At 34.7% G+C, this 24,897-nt stretch overlaps 1 protein-coding gene across 1 annotated transcript; it reads left to right on the top strand.

Moving 5' to 3' along the window:
• Positions 1–16,031: 16,031 nt before the first annotated feature.
• Positions 16,032–23,868, top strand: LOC102801514 (uncharacterized). Its single transcript, XM_006824663.3, has 14 exons — positions 16,032–16,230; positions 16,359–16,471; positions 17,081–17,174; positions 17,565–17,590; positions 17,772–17,863; positions 18,432–18,561; positions 18,749–18,826; positions 19,055–19,167; positions 19,761–20,008; positions 20,377–20,460; positions 20,959–21,065; positions 21,371–21,486; positions 22,679–22,859; positions 23,777–23,868. Exons 1-14 carry the CDS (start codon positions 16,212–16,214, stop codon positions 23,858–23,860), a joined length of 1,485 nt encoding a protein of 494 aa, XP_006824726.2. The 5' UTR covers positions 16,032–16,211; the 3' UTR covers positions 23,861–23,868.
• Positions 23,869–24,897: the final 1,029 nt, after the last annotated feature.

Genomic DNA, 24,897 nt, shown 5'->3' with positions numbered 1-24,897 from the left:
TTATTTGTTTCATTCGTTGCCAATGAACGCATGGGTAAGAAACAATACTCAGCTGACCGAATTTTTGGTTAAAAATTGATGCGTCTCACATATTTTAGAGAGACATGACTGTTACCCATAATGAAGTGAATGCATTTTGATAATGTTGTATAATTATGCGGACTTTATAGCAGGTAGTAGCTAAACTTTACTGTTTCTGTTTACACTCTAAGCACACTTTATGCTAACGTCATGCATGTATATGTTAAACAAAATGTGTTTTGTTTCCCTATTGGTTGCCTAATATTTCTGTTATTTATGAGATTAATTGAACACAAAAGAAATATCCACGTCTTTGGGTAAAGGCGACAAAGGACACAAGGACGAAAATTTTATATAAAAACGATTTAGATGAAAAAAGAGACGTTATTTTTTCAATTAAAATATCAATTATTACGTATATTTGGTATAGGGAATTAAACTAATTATCAATGATTTACAGGACAAACACAAGGTATACCTTATAAACCAATAGTTACGAGTTTTCTATTTCTAACCTAAACTACGATGAATACTATAACGTTGAAAAAGCTTCTGCAAAAAAATTATTTGCACACTGCATAGAGTAAATATGTATTAATTTTTATAATTTCAAAAGTTATATTTTACGCAACCCCAGCGATCGAACATTTTTAAACTGTAAAAACGCAGATAAAGAAAAAGTCAAATTTAATTTAATTTATAAAATAATTCTGTTTGGAGAATATTAGTTGATATTTCAAATCAGTGCGCGATGCTAACTGACACGGGACCCCGCTTTTGTTTGTAATCAGATTTGTGCATGACAAAGTCCAAATAGGCCACGCATCCAACTGTACACGTCGCTCAGAATTCATAAATAGGACCAAAATGTTCAATTTTCTTATGTTATTCTACTAATATCATCAAAGTAATGGCAAGGCATTGGCAAAATTTGAAAGAGCAACTGGTATTTGTTATAAATTAAATTACTTTTTCTGTCGTCTATTTTCTCTAGCTAAAATGTTGGATTGCTGGAGCCTTTATCCATTTTCTATTTCATACATTAGATACCAGCTTATTTCCCATCATACATACTAGAAGTATAGTTATTGTGGCTACGAGGTCACGTGGTTGAGAAATGTCATCAAATAATGTATCGTACAATCAAGATTTTCGAAAAAATAATATTGTTGCCAGGACAACATCTAGACCATATTTGATGCTTTCATTTTTAACATACCACTGCAATCCGAACGGATAATTCTCTATCTGATGTACGCCACCAAGCGGCCACTTTGCCACTTTATATATCACTGTATATATGTGATCTATTTCTGAACTTTAACCGGAATAGGCATACATGTTTCAGGACAAAAAAGAAGTGGATTGCTAAGTATAGGCGTGATTAGTTCAATTCAGATAAACCGTTACATAAAACATTATACACCATGTTATATATCTAACAAGAACCGTGGCATTTTCAAGTGCTACATGACGTACATTATAATTGTCAGTGCTTTAGCAACATTTTATGTACTACATGGTCTACCGTTCATAACAGACATAATATTAAACATATATAATTCAAATAAGGCGTACTGCCTCTTTAATCTGTAATGTCGAAGATATAGCGTCTTTACTAGGGACACCCTAAAGTGCGTTCTTGCTTACTTGTACATATTTTTACCTAAATAAAAAAAATACTGTATACATGGTGTACGATTTAATGGCAATTATGTTTTGACCACTGATCTGCGAGACGACAAAGCGACGGAACATTTGGAAGCCTGTATTCTTTTCTTTTCAGTTTTTCCGGGGATTTCTATTTTAGATGTGAGCAAGTGTGCATATTTACATGTTTTCATTATATATTCAGCAATCATGACATCTTTATAAGTGAGTTTCTAACACGTTTGTCAATCTATATCTATATTTGCATAGTGTCAGGCACAGTCAGTTCGCATCGGTATAGCTGGGTGTATATGATCGATAGAGGGAAGTTGTGCAACCAAATTTGCCAAGTTCGCAGTTTTTCGCCGATAAAAAAAAATAACCAAGGCTTTCAGCATTTTTGTAATAAGGACAATATTCTCTATCAATAATCTGCCCAAAACAGGAACGTTTCTACCAATTCTTGTGTTTTTTCGACGTTTTTCGACACTACGTAGGCAGGTACGGGGACAAAATGACTAAATATTAAAACAGCGTAAAAACGTTAAAAAAAACGATAAAATCAAATAAAATAAAATAAAATAAAATGAAAAAAATAAAAATAAAATAAAATTAAAAAAAACATAGCCCGTACACTACATCTGATTTTAATCAGATTGGGGGACCAAAGACCTTTATTTTAATTTATTAATAATTGTAAAGTAAGAAATCAAGTCTGAACATACATGTATTTGGATAAACTGACGTCTTTCGTCAACAGTGAAATCCTATCGCGATGCAATAATAGTGAATGAATGAATGTTAAAGTTACATTTAGTTTTTGACTTTGTTATATTATAAAGTTAACGTTTGGAAATAAAATAATGTAAATTTGTCTGGATAACGAGAAATTAAAATTTTTACTGAGAAATGAATGTCTTTCTGCGAAGCCGAATGTTCTCGAACATTCTCAGGTCTTTACAAAGACACGAATGCGCATATGAATAAATAACTAATAGAATGCGTGTCAGACTCTATTCGACATGCTTCGTGCGGCACACGGAAAACACATATCCATACATGCATTTTCAGTTTCATGTACTTTTATAGCACTTCTCGTGCAATATTCTACCATCTAAATTCAAATCCACTCAACCTTGTTCTTTTAGCAATGCAACTTTAACGAACACAAAATCGCCCTGTATTTAACTACACTTTTTCGTTTATGCAATTTATTACGGTGAAAATAATTACTGTTAATTTAGTGCTCTTTACATCTTGAGAATCCACTGCTTCTACTATTTGTTATCACAGATGATGATGGAAATTCTGCACTTTTTAGTGGCAGGTTTTCACAATGCGCAAATAATCCTGTAAAATTACGTAGTTATTTAATTACTTTACAAATTAAAAAAAACAGGAAGGCTGGAAAACCGGGTCTTCGGTGAAAGCTTGTCAGAATATACGGCATATTGAAGTAGTATAGCTACAAACAGTGAGTATTCATCTAAGTATGCAACACTGTCACAAAGCACAATACTAGTGATAGAAAAGAAGGAAAGATAAAATAATTTATTGATTTATCATGAAATGAAAGATGTTTATGAACAAAAAACATGCATGCGTAACTGAACATGTAATATAACGAGAAGTATTTATCAAATCATGTTTGTCCATTCCATAAACATGCAGTTAGTTGCATAAGTAAAATCCAATATAAAACCTAATTTGTGATTAAGTTCTTAACAATAATCAAGTAGAAATTGAATTTAATTTCTAGTATAATTTGTCAGGCATGCGAAAACAAACCAGCTATAATAATACTTGGAAGCTTCTAGATCTCAATAATCGCACACGTGCTGTTTAGTATACGTAAATATAATATTATACCGTTATTTAATTTTATTCATTTATTTTATTAATTTAGGCAAATATGGGCAAGAATGCAGGAACGCACTTTAGGGTCTCCCTTTTCACTAGCATTATTCGGTCTTTAGAAATCACAAATTAAAATTAATTAGCCGGGTAGTGAACCATTTAACATATTTTGGCGTTAATTTGACGTGCAGGTTTGCGCTTGCGCTTTATTCCTTGGTGTAACTACGTTTAATACTAGTGTGAAATGTAGCAACAATAACAACAATTGCGCTCAAAAGAAATCATTTTCAAGACTTCTGTTGTGAAGGTATTGTGTGGTTTCAGGTTCTAATACACAGAATCAACCACAGTATATCGGTTGGCTAGTTTTAGCCATCAAATATCCACGCACTGTATTGACGCGTCCGAGCTTTATGGTTAATGCGTCCGCACTCTATTGTTTCCTCGGCTACCTTTGTTCTTTTCTAAATAGGAAGATGAGAAAAAATAGATTTCTCTGCTAAATAAACATTGACAATTATTATAAAACGCCAAGTAGGATATAGAACCCCACTCTATGTTAGAGAACGCATCATATGTTAGTGAAAACTGAAAAAGCCATAATTGTGCGTACCTTGGTACACAAGTCGGAAACGAAGTGATCCGACTGAAGGTATAAACAAGCACGCTGCATATTAAAGGTGTTGACTGAACACCGTCGAAAACATCTGTATTTCATAGATACAATGAAAAAATGGACACTAATAGCGTTTAACTACACCACAAACTAAACAACAATTCATCGGTTTCATTGATTCATTGCTGCAAAGCAAATACTAGTATGCCAATCGGTTTTACCGTTAGCAAATTGGCTTATACACTAAACAGGGGACATGGAACTCATTTGTACCAGTTCATAATATCACAGACGTCATTTCGTCACTGTCAGCTTCCCTACCCGACTGGAATAGTCTCTCCCCCATCGAGGACTTTATAAATATCGGTCTGCCAGTAACATACGACCCCTGAACTTGTTATTTATTACCAACGCACACGATAAAACTCGAACATGATGTGTTTACACATTGTGTATGCAACTGCTTGTATATTAATGTTCTAGCATGTGTCCCATTGTCAACGCAGAACGAGCACTCAAGAAAAATTTGCGGAAAAAATTGGAAAGTGCAAAATAACTAAAAAACAAAACAAAACATACTGTATAATGCCATTCCATCTACCGTACATACAAACCAGATGTGTGATCTGTGGTGATCGACAGGTTTTGAGTATATTGCGGGTCTCTTCATCAACTATGAAGTGTTCCACCAACTCCTGACCGAGATTTGGCCATTAGTACCTAAAAAGCTTTGCTCATTAAACTATCAAGACCACTCATAAATAAATGCAGTCCGATATCACGGAGATTACCGTGTCATAACCTCTCGGTATTTTAATGGTGTATTATCATCTAATAAGACCTTAGATGATAACCTTGCTGGGAGATCCTGTTTCTCTTTGGCAGTACTCCGCATACTCCGCATGCCATTTTGATTGATAGGAGACATCCAGTCACGACTCCCTTCGCTCGAATCGACGGGTGACATTTTATATGGATAACCCTCCATCAACAAGACATGCGTATTTATAATCTCTTTTGACCTTATATGATAACCTTGTATAAACTGTAAGAAATGTTAGCTTGATAATTCGTAATGTGGTATAGAAAGGTAGAAAAGTTTATTTTATTGAGAAACATTTACATAAAAAATGGGAACACTGGAATTTAATTTAAATTGATTTTTTGACGGCGCTGTCGGATAGAGTGGAGAAAGACAGTAATCAGGTAGACTGGCGCAGTCGGGGCGATTAATTTGTTTTTGTAGTTTAAATAAAATAAAAATTTTCGCGAAATGGAGGTGTTAGCGCGAAATCCCCTGTAACTGCGAAATCACCCCGACTGGTTTATTCTGCATGGCCCTCTATCGACACTGCAGGAACCCGTCGATTTTTCAACGGGTAATTATGTTAATGAGTGTTCTAATTGACAATCATCTAATCGAATCACAACGTCTCTTCAACTGACCTCTGACCGAGAAGACGTCGGCTGATTGTAGCAGCCGATTTTTTTTTCAATTCTACGACAGTACGAGTTACATTTTTACACATTGTGATGAATAAGAAACGACAACTACGACAAACTCGAATTTCAACGTCCCGACATGTTGGGTCTGCAGTGTGACCTTTACCAAGTTGACCTCATTATGCACGTATTTCCGCGCCCACTTCATTATAATATGTGCTCATGAATATTTAATAGCCATGAATTTCCTGCAGAATAAACCAGTCGGGGTGATTTCGCGCTAACACCTCCATTTGGCGATTTTTTTATTTTATTTAAACTACAAAAAAAAAATATCGCCCTGACTGCGCCAGTCTAGTAATCAGGCAGTAAATTCCTTTTGTGATCGATCTATATCGAATTAATGAATATGCGGAAATGTGTTACTTTTGTTTAACTTACAAAATTCGTATTCTATGAAATATATTTACTGAACCCTGTACTTAATCATTGTGTTGATTGAGTGTATCACGATTCTCGTCATGAACTACGAAGTGCCCACGTGCATGTTAGCGTGCCTGTCATATGTCAGCCGCGTTAATATCCAAATACTTCGATGGCCGCACTAATCGCATACGACGTTAAACGAGTAAACTCATACGCTTTATTTTACATATGCGCTCTTAAAGGTAGAGCATATCAATGAATTTGCAAACTATACAGAACGTCGATAATAGGATTATGAACGAAGGGAGAAAGTAAAATCACACTGTCCAATACAAAGAATACACGTTCGAAATAAACATTTTCAAGTTTAACGAAACAAAATCTGGCATTGGATAATACTTTCAACATAGAAGCCCTTGGCAATTTACTTGACATAATAGACTTCAAGCTTGACACTTTTCATTTGAGTGGTACGATAAATTCTAGTATCTTTTTATTGAGCAGGCACATATATCTCGAATGTTGTCTCAGTGTTCAGTATATGGCATAACAAATGGAAACAGTTGAATTTTATATAAGAAACGTCGCAAAAACGCGGTAAAAATACTTAATTTATGTATGAACAAATAATTTAATGTGACGGTATTTAATTTAATGTGTTAAATATTCATTTTAATGCAACAAATAAGCATGCAATGTCTGAAAATTGACAGTTCTGAAAGAAAAGTCATAAAAGTTGAATAAATGGAATGTAATTTTAATTAAAAACGACAAGATTTACAGGGAAGTAAAGGTTGTCAAAAACTCTACAGACACCATACAATGGTGGACCATTTAAATGTTCAACCTAGAAGTTGTCAACAATATTAAAATTTTAGTAGTGGTATATATTATATGTGAATATTAAAAAAATACATCCAAAGTACTTCCAACTTTAAATGTCATATCAATTAACAATTAATTTATTTTACCTTATACTACTTTTCCACATGATATATTATTTTAAAGTTACGCATTAACGATATTATCTATCAAGTATTTTCAATAGAACCGTACAAATACATAGAGGTTTGACATGATTATACTTATTGTGTTATTAAATGGTTCTACACTGAAGATGACATAAGGATGCTGGGGCAAAGCTTTTATCTAGTTTGAAAAATTCAGTTATTAACATTGTGCCGGCATCCAAGTGGGAACAAATTGTGTCCCCTTGCTGACAGAATTTCTACACAAATTAGTTGAAAACAAAAGGTACAAACAAGCCAAATCCTTTTATTTTAAACTGCGATATATTGATAATGAACAATGCATCAAGAATCCTAGATTTAGTGATTATATTCTAATGATCTAGTTGAACTTGAGGAGACTACAGAATCTGCGTCATAAGTAGATCTGTGCTTTGAATTTGACTCCAAGGACCAGCTCTGTATTAGACTATATGACGAGAAAGGTGATTTTAATTCTATTAATATTTTCATGAATTGTCCATACCTTTACTAATATCCCACTCTCTTCTACTTATGGGATATACATCTACTAACTTGCTACGCCCTGGCCTGTGGTAGATATCCAGAGTTTTTTTTTCAAACAGACAATTTTTATTCTTCCACATTATTAGATCAGGGATTTTGTAGACTAACCTTAACTTCAACAGATTAAATATGAGGTACCGCTTTGGGAAGATAATCCTATATTTATATAAGAGGATTATACAAGTTATTTTGGTACATCAACGTGCTGCACACCGTTGTATACTAGATGAAATATTATTTGTATGCGAGCCTCAAATCATGGGATTAAAATTTGTAGTCACAAAAAATACGAGAATTGTATTTTTTCACATGAGCAATTAGCAGATCGTATGAGCGAGTCAGGAGGTGGAATCGAATCGAACCGTATGACATGTGGCTTGCACGTGTCCATGTCTGAAATCATGTAGTCACTATAGCAAACATAAACAAAGTATCATACCATAGGTGAATAAGTTGACCCCTGAACATTGACTTGGGTACATTTATTACTGGCATGATCGCACAAATACAGTATTAAAAGCGACGGAGTAAGCTGGTTTGGTGATCGAGTGGACTAACAATGTGTGGATGTACAAAGCCTTATGAGCAATGTTTTATATTTGAAGATGGTAATATTGACCGTTCCTCCCAAATCGAAAGCAGTATACAATGAATCGTTTGAATAGACAAAAATGAGATTTACTACTCCCACGGGCATAGTTTCGTCACCACAAGCCTCCCATATCATATATAATTAAGGCAGTTATAAACACTTTGTTTATAAGCTTGTATGATCCATATTCTCCCAGCTATTCCATGTGTCCAGTTATATCTAAACCAGAATCAACAACAATGAATTGTGGTGATCGACTAATTTGCATCTTTTGTTTGAGTGCATTACGGTTCTCTACATCAACTATGAGGTGTTCCACCAACCTCCGTCCAAGCGTGTGCCATTAATTCCTGCACGCCTTGCTCATCAAAATATCACCACTCATCAATAAATACGGTCCGATATCACAGAGATCATCGTGTGTCAACCACTTGGTATGTTGATGGCTGTATCATTATCCAAAAAGATCTTAAATGATAACGCTGCTGGGAGATCCTGTTTCTCTTTTACTGAACTCCATTGTATATTCATTACACTTTGTACCAGATAGACGATCATGTGACCTGCACGTCAGTAAAATATAACACCATCATGTAAATTCCATTTTGTACGTCTAAAAGTAGAGAATCATGTCGTTACTATGACATCCATTAGACCAAATATAAGTTCAAAATTCGCTCAGTGTTATCTCAGCCTAATTAAACATATTGGCAATTTGATTCATGTGTTCAGTCATGAGTAATAACAGTGATGCATTAGTATGTTTATTACTGATATGACTGAAGTGCAGTTTTAAAAACAATGTGATGAGCTGGTTTGGTGACCGAATGAACTCAGATTGTGTGGAATTCCGTTGCTTCAAGTCCCGCTTTATGAAGAATCGTTTCCATTTGAAGATGGTAATAATGGTTGTTTATCTCAAATCAGTGAAATTACAATGAAACAGTCTCAATAACGTGTGTTGTAGGTGTAAAAAAATACGGAGGACATATACAAAGTGCGGAGCAAACTTTTAGAAAAGGTCAGAAGGCGGATGGGAAAACAATACGGACAAAAAGTTCAGATGGTGACAAAATGCCATGACAGACCTCATGACCTAAAAAAAAGTCATGGCAATTTTTAGACAGAATAAAATCAGGAGCTGCTGGACTTGAAAAGTAACCGTTTAAAACACCTGCTTTGAGTCGAGAACAAAATTAACAGCAGAAGCCGACTTTTCTTAAAGTCTCTACTAAATGACCTAAAAATAACCAACTGCAAAGTCGAACCTTAGACTGTGGAGCGTTCTTGTGAACTCCCCTCAATGTCATTGTTTCCATTACATTTGCCGACCATTTTCTCTGAAGATAATATCCGACGTGAATATTCAACTTTTTATTCATTACAACCAAGTCTAAACAACAACAGAAAATTAAGATTAAAGTCAGTTCAGTATTAGAAACAAGAAGTCCACGGCATGATTCACTATTTACCCCGGACCACTCGTCTTGAAGATCATCGAAAATGAAAAAGATCAATGAGAAATTGTTTAGGTACAGTGGAAAAATCACGGTGAATGGAAGACATTGTTTGTAAAGTCGGTAATGCTGCATGGTTAGGCGGGCAATTGAATAAAAAGTCAAAAACAGTGACCGAGAAAGTTTGGACTATTGCCTGAAAAAAATGTAAAGCCAGAAACATCTGTAATTTGGTAGATCCAATGACAAAATGGACACTAATATAATGGTATTTATGAAAAAAACCCACATAAAACAAACAAATTAATTGAATCCTTGCCGCAAGAAATCAAAATGCCACTCGGCGTTACCTTCAGCAAAATGATACATGACAATTTGAGTGACATGCGTTCATGCAATCATTCGTACGAGTTCATGGTATCACGCGAAGTAATTGCTTCTCTGCCAGCGTCCCTAACCGACACTTCTATATACGATATATATATATATATATATATATAACCATCCAACCGAATATCATAGACGTTCTGGGTATGATTGCACAGAAGATTGAAGAATGAAAAATAATATCAATGAGCGTAGATTTGTGTCCAAAACGGAATTGAGCACATTTTTGTAATTTGAGGCCAATTTAAATCTTTTTCGAATACATTACTTAACAATTCACTGAATGTTATGATCAGTCATGATAAACACATTTGCATGAGGAGTGCTACCACCGTTTGCCTATGAACAGTGCATGTATGCGTACGGAGTCTTGCTAAACAAAACATCACAATCTCTCGTAAATACGTCTTCATGTGATACTAATCTTAAAGTGCCCCGATGGACGTATAGTGGTCTCAATAGTTATTTTTTCTTTGATTAGACTCATATGCAATATCACTGTACTTTGTTCTGCATATAAGGCCACACCGACTTAATTGTATGGATGACATCTACGCGCGCATTAGTTTTCGCTTTTCTCAAAAAAAAAAAAAAAAAATCTCCAACGACGAGTCTCTACAGATCGGTTTTCTGTCCGGAACTTGCCGACTCATATTGTCGCAAAGCGCCGGCTTGTCGTAAAACTCTTTTTGGACTATCTAAAAACGTGCCAATTTTGTCGTAAATGATCTTCTGCACATGCGTATTGCGTTGCCAGGAATACGTGAGCATAACAGTTCAGAGGAAAAACTGAGGGATTGTTGTAGACTGGTACGCAATTGACGTCGGCCAGGGAGATATGACGTTTACACAGCTATACAAGAGATTGGTTAAAGCTAACCCCTACTGTGTAGAGAGGAGCAAGCAAGGACATTTATGTATCATTGCAATGTTTTGTTAGTTATTGTCATAAAGTAGTGATATGTACATTCCGCCTTGACTTGTACTGAAAATGATGTCCATGTTGTACCTTGCATGTAGTGTTTTTGACTGAAGGTACAGTAGAACGTCGATTATCCGAACTGTTAGGGGGACATGCTTTTTGTTCGGTTATGCAAACAGTTCGGATATGCGATCTTGTGTGGGCGTGCTCAAGTTTACAGGCTCACTACACACAAATTCTAACGCACATGACTGTAATGAAATCAAACAATAATACATGTAGAGTATGTCATTAAAAACATTTTTATTTAATCAGTAATATATTGTAATAAAAATGTTGCATGCTGGAATGTTAAAAAGTGTTTCAAAATGTCCGTAAAATGTAGCGATAATAAAGTTCTTGGGAAAACCAAGTCCCGGAACCAAGTAAGGACGGATTTCTCTGAATGATCGTCATAGGCTGTTTTCGTTATCTTTCGTTTCAGTCCTGCACTTGAATCCATTTTACTGAAAAAATCCAGCAGCTTTTGTTTTGCCTTGATATCGAATATCATCGATTTACCAACACCATACTCGGTAGATAGATTGCTTGCGGTTTCCCCACGTTCTAGTCGATTTATAATTGACAACTTTGCGTCCAAATCAAGCACACAGCGTTTGCATTTCACTGGGGGTAGCCACGCCAACGCTAGATAAAAGACGCTGATAAAGTAAACAGGTGAAAGGTCGCTTCGTATTCGCTGTGTATAGATCGGCTAGCGGCTCGATGTTACCAGATTGCTCTGGGATTTTCGAATGGTAAACTGCTACAAGATGTCCCGATTTTATTGGATTCAGCAAAGTTTTTAACACCTAGAACGATTGACATAATAAATTGTTGTAAAAATCCAGGTTGGCTACTGTGATCATCGGACGTAAACACTTCGACGCTGTGAACCATCAAACGGCCCGCCGACTGTGGTCATTGGTTGCCGTTGTCTGCTGATAAACCATCAAAGAGGCACACCAAGGGGTTGTCGTTTCGCCTCTCTTTTTCACTGCACTATTAAACTGGCGTCGCTTCTGTGGCAAGACATCCCAGAAGTTATTTTCTTTCTTTTTTTATTCCGAAGAGGATGTGACTTCTCATACTGGACATTAAAATTAAAAATCGGAAAAAAACATGGGATCGGCTCATGGCCGCGTTTCTTTGACGGCAGTGGAACACCGTACAATTTTCCCGGGAAACGTATCCGAACTGCTGTGACTTACAACTTGGTAAAGTTAAGGATCTGACTGTAAACAGTGGAGAAGACATTTGATGAAGTTTGTGTTTTTAGGACATTTTTTATTTACAGTGGAACACTGGTGTGGCGTAATAGGCTTGTCTGAATTTAGGAAATTATTGGATACTGTAATTCGTTTCATTGTTTGCGCAGACACTGTAAACAATGAACGTACACGTGAAAGACGTCGGATTACATGTTGATAACAGCTTTATTGAAAGTGTTGCACCAGGAAATCACACAAGGCGACTGTAGTATTTATTGTTCACAGTTGACTTTTGTATTACTATACGGAACACAGCCAGACCTGCATACAAACTTTGGGGGACACACAGTAGGTTCGGATAACCGGACATTTCGGATAATCGACGTTCTACTGTACTTCATCATGACTACATGTACTAGAGCTTGTCTGAAATGGTTATACCTGTGACAGTAATACAGTACGAGATGTGTATATCAACATGTACCTCCTACAAATAAAGACTTCTTGTTGTTCTTTGATACATTGTGTTCTGTGGTCCAATTCGTAATAGCAGCTCCGTAGTCCTGTGCTTTTAGCAGGATTTTTTTTTTTTGGCAGGATTTTTTTTTTCGCCCTCTCGCATTAGTTTTGGGGTCTCCAGAGGATGTCATCCATAAAATTAAATCAGTGTGGCCTAAGACAGGTTATACCATTAACAATAGGTATGGCAGATACTATAAGTGAATTGTTTACCTTTAAATGACATTAAATGATAACCTTGTTGGAAGATCCTGTTTCTCTTTGAGTAAATTTGTATACAGATTCGTTTTATTCAGAGTAAGAATCAAATGCTTGTCATTGGAATAAGTCGAGTTAGATACGCATAACAAACCCAAGTTGCATTTTCGTTGGAGTATCATGATCAAAGTACCGAAGTCTCGCGCAGATGAGAAACAAGGTTATACATAGAATAACATTTTATTTCATTTCTTTTCTCCGATCAATGATCCCACTTACAATTCTTTGAGAATCATACAAATCTAAAGGAAAAAAAGAATTAATTTTATTTTTTTCTGCCTCATAAAAACTCGAGAAACAGTCTGGCCCTACTATTATTCGGCTATTTGCGACGATGATTTTCATATATTGTACAATAAACGGATAGACAAGGGCATACGATTTCTACAGGACGCTTAACTTTCTAACTAGGAATCGTGCTAACATGGCACCTGATCAGAATATAAAATAATATAAAATCATACCTCATATGTGCTTTTCTACAGTCCTATTTTACTGTGATGTCACTGTTCTTTCTTTCACTAATCGACTGCATTCAACTGTGTAATCGAGTGCAAATATCATACGATTTTCGATAATACGGGAAGTGATATAAGTATTGCTATGGCAACAAACTAAAGTTTGGATGAATAAATGAATATGCATGTACACTGTCTATCTTTGAAGCTTGAGATAGGACGGCGCATTCACAATACACGTCCTATTATATTAGATCAATAAACTATGGTTCGTATGTGTTTATATTCCATAATCCCTTCCAAAAGTCACATTTTACGAGCTACGCGTGACTGTTTGACTGACTGCGCACTGCATTCAGACACTCGGCCTACATAAAACAAAATATAATCACACATTCCTGGTTAAATGAACAATTTAATGAAACCGTGATACACAACAAGTAATACAATTACTTTGATGAAAAAAATAGAAGCACTTTACGTCGGTATGCGACCGTCAACAAATCATGGTATATCGTGCGAAATACAATTTATTGGCCCTGGTTTCGTACAAGGTGGACCTGACCCACGTAGTCGTGTAGTTTGATGATTACCCCCCCCCCTCTCTCTGGTTAAAAGTATTCACATAGAACATAACTCATCCCATTATTTTATTATATGCTCAATAATTACAGGCGATATCGATCTTGAAGAGCAGAAAAATGTTGCGTTTCAGTTGTTTGATCTGGTCTGCTGTGGTAGGTTGGTGGAACCTCAGATGCATAATATGAATTATCACTTGTTTACATCACACGCATATATAATAACTCGTACCTTAGTATGCTCTTGAAACCAATCAGGAAGTGTGATAGCGATCACTATGACAACAGAATAACATGTCTATCTAAACACACTTGTCTGTGCCATAGTACAGCTGCCACATCATAGTACAACTAGTTAAAGTTCCACTGAACATTATGCACCTCACGAAGTTATACTCGTATAGAACCAGAATAGTCGCCAACTGATTTACAGACAGTTTGTCGGGTGGGTAGAATTGACTGCACATAATATTATTAGTATGAGGACAATTTATGACTTACGATTTAGAATCATTGTGTTAAAAACATCAGTGAGTACATTTGCTGTGGTTTGGTCATTGCTACGTATTGTAACATTCCGAGTATAAACGATCTAGAAATGTTCATGTGTTTTAACCTCGCATCGTCCCGGTAGTAAATCAAAAGTATGTGTGTGTTTCACCCAGAAACAGATCTGCCTGTTTAACACTTCAAGCTACAACTCTATCAACGTTGCGTCGAAAGCGCAAGCAATGAACTGTGATGTTATATAATTATTTTTAGGACTTGTAAAATGAAAAATGTTAGCAAATAGTTTGCACCTAGTCAACCTTGTTGCTGTAAATGTCAGACATTAACATAAGTGTGTTTACTCAACTCACAATAACAGAGTCAGTCAATCCGGTTTAGTACTGTGTTCCCTTATCATTACTAATATACCTATCTTCCATATCAATATAACAGATCATGGAGGTCAATGTGTAACAAGGTCACACGATTTTTTTCTAACTTCTTTTCACCAACCTGCGTTTTGAGGCACGCATGGCAACCTCTCGTAATAGCAGTCGACATTCCTATTCAGCAAGGTTCTTTGGTATTTATAGAACTATTCATCTGTTCTGTGAACGTAAAGTTCAATTTTGCATTGCAATTGGAATTCCCCCTTATGTTTTGATATTTAACGTCGCGTCTTGAACAATATCTTCGCTGTACGATCTTCTCGGCCACAAATTCAGCCTTATATTATACATTATTAAAACATTTTTTGGAGGTCAACATTGATTATGTGACGAGGTTTATGGGTTCACCCATCAACAATGACAATATACACAGTAGCCATCCAGAAGTAAGTAATTGTACAGACCATACACATAGTTTAGGTCATACTAAGTTTAACGAGTATCGAGTACCACTGCATCCATATTAACTAGTCAAGAAGCATATATTAAGGTTCATACAATATAAATTATACATATATTCATTGGGAGTTCTTATCAACTAATATTTTCCAGTTACGTCACAAGGGCGCGACTTATCAAATGGTTTATTTTATTTTTTAATGAGATTGATGAATACTAATACAATCAAGTACAATATATGCACAAATAAAATGTTTATTTGCTAGATTCATTGCAAACAACATGGGAAATCGTCTGCCCACCGGCACATGTAAACGGTCTGGAAATAAGCCAACTACAGAAAATGAAACTCAATTACCAGATGAAGAAATCGATGCTGCTGATCTGGGTGAGTACTATGCTATCCTAATATATGTTATAGAATGTTGAACATCTGCATTTGAACAGTATTACAAATGGTACCACGCTAAAACACGGAGGCATAACCGGGACATTTTCTAGTACGAGATCGCCTACGCACAACGTGTATATCCCAATTTATTATTTATTGCGATAATTAGAAAAATTGGCAATTGAATCAAATCACTGTGTAGCAGTCATTCAAAAATTATATTGTGCTATTAACATAAAGTATAATTCGAAAGTTTAGGATCCTTCACTCATTTTGTTCCAATTTAAATTTCCACCATCTATAACAAGTTGATCTTAATATAGCCCATGTAACAGTTGAAACTGTAGTAATTCTCCACTCCCTCCGTTGATACATAGTAACACGTAGAGGTCCAGAATCAGAAACGACGCAACTTCATTATGCAGCATTTAATGGTGACTGCGACGAAATAAAAAGATCGTTGGCAACCGAAAATATCGATGGAAAAGATGCAGATGGTAGAACGCCGTTGATGCTTGCAGCTCTTAACAGTATGTAGACGTTTAGAATCCAATATATCTCGTAACTGTGATTCAACTTATTTACTTATTTATCAAATAGTTTCAAAAACAACGGATACTGTTCTAATATACCACATAAGTCGTACTATATTTTTTAGAACAAAATAAGGCTTGTATGCTGCTTCTACGTGAAGGTGCACAAGTAACAGTTACAGACAAACACGGCGAGTCTTGTTTTATTTTTATGTTGGACGCAAAAATGACAAATGTGGTAAGGATTATAATATTAATATTAATATTATGAGGTTATTAAGAGGATATCGAAAAGTATGCACGAAGACAGCGATGGTATCGACCGACGCGCAGCGGAGGGCAATGCGACGGCGTGATGTCTGAGTGCACACTTTGCGGTATCCTCGTGATAACCTTCCTTCCATGATACTTCATGGAAATGCCGACATCTAAAAGGTTTAGAACAGATTTAGCGAACTTCTGTGTGTGTAGTTCAGTCAAGCCTGGGCGCTGCCATATTTGGTTGTACTAATAAAGAACGCTCACACGCGTAATTGCTCCATAATTGGAAGTTCCTAATATGATAGAAAGAAAAAAACAGTACAATACCACAACAATTCGGCACACTGTAACATTTGGCCTTACGGTGAAAGAAATTAGCCTTTTCTGTTCGTATTTTAACAAACAATATATCAATCACATTATAAGTGATCGATATTGTTTGCAGATTCAACTACATTGTGTATACGTTATGTGTTGAATTTCGCATTTGTTTGTCACGTGAATCCTTAGTTTCATATCCCAACTGATAGGACATTACCTAGTCGCGTACTATGTATTTCTAAGAATTTCCATACTTTGTATGCAGGCAAGTCTAGCATTAGATCGACTGCATGAAAAAGATTCTCTTGAAGGAAAGCAGACATATGGTTTGAAAATATTGGAAAAAGGAGAAACCAATGGTAGGTGATTATGTAGAGAAACACATTCGATTTCTGTCAAATACATTTTCTATACAGCATGATTAGCATTTGCATTGTTAAATTGTTTATATATTAAATACTAAACACACCATCAAGCTAAACTTGTCAAGGAGATGAATATAGCTGCAAGCAGGAATGATCGACTAGGGCGAATATGCTATTGTACCCACGTTGATGGGTACGGGTTGATTAGTATGTCAGTGGTTGCTATGGATATACCAATTAACAAACAAAAAAATGAATGTATTATCCAAGCAGAAACTGTAATTGTCAGGCACTCATGACTATATATATCATTTTAAAGTAAAGCATTTTACTATGAAATGTATTGTTATCAATGTGTTTATGTAGAATAACATTTATTTTCAGCTGAGACGCCATATACAAGAAGCCCGGTAAGATTTCGTTTACATATTAGTTTCCACTCATTAAATTTAATGTGAATTACGTATGACACATTAGAGGCAATTGGCAACTACACGTGTTGTCAAATCTAGATTTGTAGCTATATTCATAGAATATTTAAATCAGTGGTTTATGCTATTATTATGTTTATGCAGTGTATTATTTTTGCAGTTGCAAGTTGTTGTTGATAATACCCTTTTAGAAGTCATTGATCATCCCGTTTTTCGAAAATTTATTGAAATCAAGTGGCAAAAGTTTGCAAGGTAATACTATAATTTGAATTCAAATTTTCAACATATATATATTAAAATTTAAATTTAAATTGTATTTCACCAGTAAAATAAGGAAATTAAATAATTACTAATGTGCAGAAAAGCATATATTTGTGTGATAAATAAAATAATGTTTTGTAGATAAATTTTAGATAATTTTTAGACCATAGAGTTTGTTTGCTATACATTATGGAATTCTACAATAATTAAAGATGTTCTTCGTGTATTGGATGTATATTTGGTACAAATTTCAGTAGGTTTCTCGGATAAAATCACCAATGAAACCGCTGCTTTATTACACATTTTGTTGTCAATCAATTTATCGATTTATTGTTTACTATTGAGCAATTGAACTGGGAGGTCTGAACCGATTTTCGGTGAAGACATATAATCACAGTATACACACAGAGTAGTCACCTGCAAACATTTGACGATGAAAATTATGTTGTTCTGCCATGGTAGTTTTTACATGTCTTTTTTGGGGGGGGTTAAATGAATAGATCATTTTCCGTTTAGAACAGAAGAATTATTAGAATATTTATTGTATTATTTTTTTAAGATGGGCTGCAAAAAAAGATTTACTATGGAACTTATTATTTGTTGTGCTGTGGTCGATGCTAGCTGTGGTGAAGCCTCATGCCCGTGGATGTTATGAGTTTCCGCTCGACTTGTTGCGTGTGCTTCTATGGGTAGGAAACTAGCTATATTAATAACAATGTCAAATGGAACATAGCCGTAAATGCACTTTGACTGTATAATATATCGACTGTATTGTTGGATGAAAAAATACAACAATATCGTTTCTATTGGCTTTGTTTATCCGATTTTATAAAAATGAATTCATCTTTTACATCTTTTATTGTAATTCTATTTTAGGTCATGGCTATTTTGTGCACAATTTGGTTCATTGTTCAAGAATACCGGGAATATAAGGAATCAAGGGAAAAAAGAAAGGTGATTTTATGATGGATCTAAATAACTATTGGCAGTGGAAGTGGTTCTTTGTCATTATGGCGATTAACTTTATGCTGATTAGGCCAATTATCCAGTATATCATTGTATTACATACATCTCGCTCAGAAACAAAAAAAAACAATTGGCAGCTCTCCAATGTTTCAAAATTGCCATGTATGTTATTTTGTTATTCTTTTTGTTATAATTTGTGTTTTGATTCAATTACAGAATTTGACCAAATTGCTAAAGTGTATAAGGAAGAGTGCTGAAAAGTATGAGGAAAAAGTAGAGTGCAAACGCAATTCCTGGGAAGGGCGACCATCAAACTTTTATGGCTATTGGTAGGTTGAACTTTTATGGCTATTGGTAGGTTGAACTTTTATGGCTATTAGTAGGTTGAACTTTTATGATAATTGGTAGGTTGACCATATATTAAAATGTTATGGATAACACCTTCCTGTCACATCAATTCACATTTTTAAACATTTACATTTTTGATCATAGTAATAACAGCATATTTGGGAATAATTTGGGGGTGAAAATAAACATTAAACTGCTTACATTGGCGAGGGGCATTTGCCTTATCTCAAGTTCTTAATGTGCATGTATTATAACTTTCATCAAAGAATTGTTTCCTGCTGTTTGGCATGAACTCCAGGTTATTTATTTGCTATTATTTAGACAGTGTGCTATAGCGTAGCAAGATATGCCTCTGAAACGTATTGTTTATCAATAACAGTATATAAGTTTATACAAAAATATTAGAAATTATTATTCATTGTTGCGCGTGTCGACTATTCAGCTTCCTACCTATTAAAGAATAACGTGATTAATATTGGCAATGGCGAAGTTAATTTTTTGTTCATGCCAAATAATTTGAAACAGAATCACCAAAGTCAAACTTAATCATCATTATTATTCATCTTTTTTCCAGGAATTACTACGACTGGTTTGTGTATTTTCTCCTGACGGTGGTGGTTTTAACTCATTTGATAGATATCGGTATTGCATCGGATGAACTATGTCATCCACGATCAAATGATACAACTCAATACGAAGATGATGCAGACCACTGGGAGAATGAAAGCTTGGCAGGGAAGATACATTTAGGATGGTTTGCATTCACAATTATTTTTGTCTGGTTTCGATTGTACAAATCAATCAGAGCATTCACGCATTTGGGTAAGTTTCAAACTATATATTCGAAACTATTTTCACATTCATTCAAATACTATCACTTTGGTAAGTTTGGGTATATATACGCAGTTACATGACACGGTGTGTACGTGTCATCTTACCTCTAATGATGGAATAGTTATCATCTTCAGTACTTTTTTTCGTGATTGCAGAAATGACATATCGATGGTTTTGGGATTAGCTCTTTCAACTCTTCCAGAATCAATGATTAATCGGAGCAGAATAATATGTGAATGTGTCATTTTGTGGGTACCTTATAACATCCTTATAGTAAGCACTTATACTGGATACTTTTATTTTGAAACAATATGTGCTTTAACCTTTGAAATTCAACACTCTGCTTCCAATTGCAGGTCCTTTTATTCTTGTGGTTTATATTGTACTTGGAGATGCGGGAAAATTCCTAATCTTGGCTTTAATGTTTTATTTACCATTTAGTAAGTAGTTCAGTAGCACTCGTAATTATTTTTTAATTGAATAACGCAGAACAAGTCTTACTAGTTTTTAGAAATTCTAAATACGATGTCTTTAGAAAAAATGAGTGTATATTTAGTGTCATCGATTAACACCATTATAAGGCAACAATAAAAAGAATTTAAATGCGTCCATTCAAACTATTAGTATTCATTATTTTTCAATGAAATTCGACTAAAACTGAATCTGGGAATTCTACTTTTACTACTAACTACTAAACTACTAAGCAACATTTTTACAAAACTTGTAATATTTTATGTTTTATTTCGCCATGTGAGGTAAAACGTAGATACATAAACGGAAAACACATTTTTGATAAACTTGAAATCTGTATACTATCCACTTTTTGTAGCCATTTCACCACAATCAGACGCAGGAAATAAATATGCAAATAGTATTCTAGATTCTTTAAATTGCCTTCTACAATTAAATATTATAAATTTTTAAATCCACTTTCCTAGCGTGTGCGTTTTGGATGATATTTGGTGGTATCCCATTTTACGAGTCAGTTATTGCTACAATGTTCACTCTATTCCGTATGGCACTAGTGGATGACTATAATTATGAGGTACGATATTTATTTTGTCTACAATCATCATTAGTAGAATTATTAATCTTATATGTGTGTACCACATACTGCACTAGGAAAAAACTCATCTAGCAGTAGTGTGTTATTTGTATAGAACCTATGGTTAGTATGTTATTTCCATTTTATAGCTGACTCCATTCTCTGATAGTTGGACACCATATCGACTTGATATTTATGCCATTGTATATTACTTCTGATTTATAAATGCTGAAATCGAATGTCTAATAACGCTAGCTACTTAGAATTGCCTATTTTTTAAAGTAATATTGATCATTTAATCACAGGGACTGAGAGATGCGAACCGTGTTATGGCGGATATCATGGTTGGATTATACCTTTTAATTGCAGCGGTAATATATCTGAGTATATTCATTGCAATGTTGAGTTACAGATTTTCCAGGTAAGAAAGCGCCATGATTGGAAAGGACAGTACTAATCTGAATACATTTAAATGTAGATTATTTGGTAGGGCTATGTAATTACGTGTTTGAGTGTAGTGCATAAACAGGAATTATATTATATCGTCCTGCTGTATCGAAATTCGGTCAATTTGGTCTAGTACTTATGGGATACATAAGCAACAACCATGCTGGAAGAACTTTACTTTTTTTAAATTAAATGATCAAACGTTCATAGGCATAGAGATGTAATTGGAATGGATGACACATAGGAGTATCTAGCCTGATGATTTGGAAATGAATCAGTGCTGATATAGTGTGGATATCGTTGTTTGTATATGATTTACTGATATATGAGTGATTCCAGAGTACTATGATGGCTTAATTGTCGTGTTATTAAACCTACGCCAGGTACCAGTGAACGTTACGTTCAGAACCTTTTCGACTGAACAAAGACACACACACAGATCGAGATCGTGTCAACTTCTCTAGACTTAGTCGCCCGTCTAGAACTCTCCAAGACAGAATGCCTCGGGGAAAAGTTCCCCAAGACTCTCTCGCTCGTGGAGCACTCTCAAGACTGACCCAGACTCTATTTATTTACTTCCCAAACTTTAACCTATCACAAGGAAATTTAAAAGCTTAAGGCGTAGCTTTAAAAAAAATCAACTCGCATGTAGCCAATCACACGAAGTACGTAACACGTCATATATACTTGATTAATTGTCCGCTATATCAAAAGACTACACTTACCAAACTGTCAGAAATAACGGTCGGTTAGCAAAGTTCATATCGTAATTAGTTCCATTCACTGACTCAAGTTCCGTCCAGGACCTCGTATACACCAAAATGATGACAGGTTATGGGGAAAGTGTTGAAATATATAAACCAGCACTTCACATGAAACCAGTCATCAAATCGGATAAGTGACGGATCTCTAAACACATGGAAATAAATCATGACAGTACCCTAACAATAATCGTGTTTGCTATTGAAATCAGGTATAAATCCCGAATATATTCAAACGCACAGCAACACCAATGTACGAGACTGCGTAAAGTATAACTGATATAGAATAGTTTTATTTTAATAGATATCAGTTAAGGTGATCAGGCATTGGTGATTTCAACAAACAATTCATATGTTATGCCCAGTTTTTATTTGAGCGACCATATACGTTATTTTGTTTTCCAGCATGTATGACAATGGTAAATCCAATGCAATGATACAACGATCCAAAATTATTCTTGGCTTCGAGGAGAAATTAACTGATAAAGAAAGAAAACACCTTCGTAAAGAATGTGCTCATGCCGAAGACTATAGCGTCAACGGGGATGGAAAAGAAGATATGATACAGATTACATACAAAGAAGAGGTAGTTTGTATATGGTTTATACTGACATTTGAGTAACACAAATGTTAGAAATTAGCAAAAAAGCAATTTCCCGCGAGTCACTTAATGTCAATAAAATAATTCAATTAAGTTGGTGAATCACTTATATTCAATCTTAACATGGTGAATGTTAACTAAACAATATTGACAGTGAAAATCCCTTTTCTGTTCAAATAGCACTGTTAAAAAATACTATTTTAAATGTTTCATTTCAATGTCACTTGTGTGCAATGCGCATTGCTGAGCCATAAACTACCCAGTTGCAATTTACAACGCAAAGACATACATATTTACTTCAGAAATGTAGATTAACATATAATAGTATATGGCAACGATTGATTGGGAAATTATACAAATTCAATTCTAAGAGATTATAAACTGTTCCGCCTCTTGCCAAACAATTGCTTTTCGTAACTATGGGTTCATCAAGTGCCCTGCAATGTGCGCAAAGTTATATTTTAAGACTGCAATGAAGGTTACAAATTGCAAATGTCTTTAAATTTATCCTTGAAAGACACAAATGTGAAGCTACCAATGAGCTTTACATCTGTTGATACAGACAGGTAGCTGGAGACTGTAAATGGTTTTCATTCATTCATGTACCAACATCCGCTATGTCCTTCAATATATTAAAACAAAACATGTAAAATAGCATGACCATTTAAGCTTCTGCCTGAAATAGCTAGACCGAATGGATAATAAAAGGTAGTCAATCAAATGACAGACAGTGGAAATCCAAATAAGAACACTACTTGATTAACACGTGCCCCAAGTGTAGAGAAATAAATTATTCGTTTGGATACTTTAAAAGCAAATTATGCAAAAATAATATTTTTTAATGGAATACTTCACTGTATCCAAATATTGCACCTGAATCTTTACATTTCCTTCCATTCAAGGGACAAGAAAAGAAATGGTATCTTCTGAAATCGTCGACAACGAGAAATACCTGTCTGGAAGTACTGAATAGTCTAAGTCAATAACGAAGAAATTGAATGGGTGCAGAGAATAACAAACGATCTTTGGAGAAGAGAAGACAGTCAAGAAACTATTACGTGTCAGATAATACAATGTCCTTTATAAAAACTGGATTATATTGTTCAACATAGTTAATTCAATTATCTTTGGCCCTAGCTTTACGTTTGTATGCCATGTGTTTATGTATAAATTTAGTCGAAAGCCACAATGCACAATGTAATAAGTATTAAGATATACGAGGTGGAAAAATCTACGCTTGTTGTAATGATACAAAAATTGTCATTTAATTGCAGTTGTTAAGAATTGTTGCCCACAATAGCTCGCTGTTAGCTTTGCTTGTTATATTATCACATTAGTTAGTGAGTTCAGTCAAATCTAACCATTTAAAATATAAGTATTTAGTATCATCAAATTTGACGTATTTTTCACCATCTACTATATATAGCTGATATAATAGAAGTGGTTTTGCTTAAATATTATAATTACTGGGAACATTTAAACAATTTGTTGTATCTGTATAATTATGTTCTGTTTTATTGCAAAATCTTTCATAAACCTTTTAGCACAACAACGAATTCGTAGTGAATTTGTACGATCTGTATTTGTACATTGTTGTTTGGTCTTTAATAAAATAGTAACTGATTTAAGGTGTTATTTATGTAGTTGTCGTTACTTTTACTCATTTCCCCTATAATGTAGAAATTGAATAACTTATATAACTTTTGCAACTTGTACTATCTCCTGGTATTTCTTTTAAAAACATAGTACGTGGATACTACAATATATTGATATGTAATGTAATATACAGGGAAGAATCTCTTTGTAGAAAGGGCAAAAGTGGATGTTTGTTAACTGAAAATAGGTGATACTAGTGTATGTAGTACTTATTACAGCCGCGGATATCGCATCATCTTCAAAAGTGTTTTTTTGGTATTGTGATTAATCAAAATTCCATGGTCATGTTGATTTCCTGGTTAATATGCACATGTGCTGTTGGTCGTGGAGTTTATGGATTGCTTCGTAGATTATTGGGAAATTTTAA

This window comes from Saccoglossus kowalevskii, chromosome 18 (assembly GCF_978046115.1).
Source record: "Saccoglossus kowalevskii chromosome 18, keSacKowa6.1, whole genome shotgun sequence".
Classification (NCBI taxonomy): Eukaryota; Metazoa; Hemichordata; class Enteropneusta; family Harrimaniidae; genus Saccoglossus; species Saccoglossus kowalevskii.
This window is presented reverse-complemented; position numbering and strand designations above follow the sequence as displayed.

Coding starts and splice junctions, on each gene's coding strand:
- LOC102801514 (XM_006824663.3), top strand. Junction 17,864..18,431: donor AAGTGGCAAAAGTTTGCAAG/GTAATACTATAA, acceptor TATTTTTTTAAG/ATGGGCTGCAAAAAAAGATT. Junction 18,562..18,748: donor TGTTGCGTGTGCTTCTATGG/GTAGGAAACTAG, acceptor ATTCTATTTTAG/GTCATGGCTATTTTGTGCAC.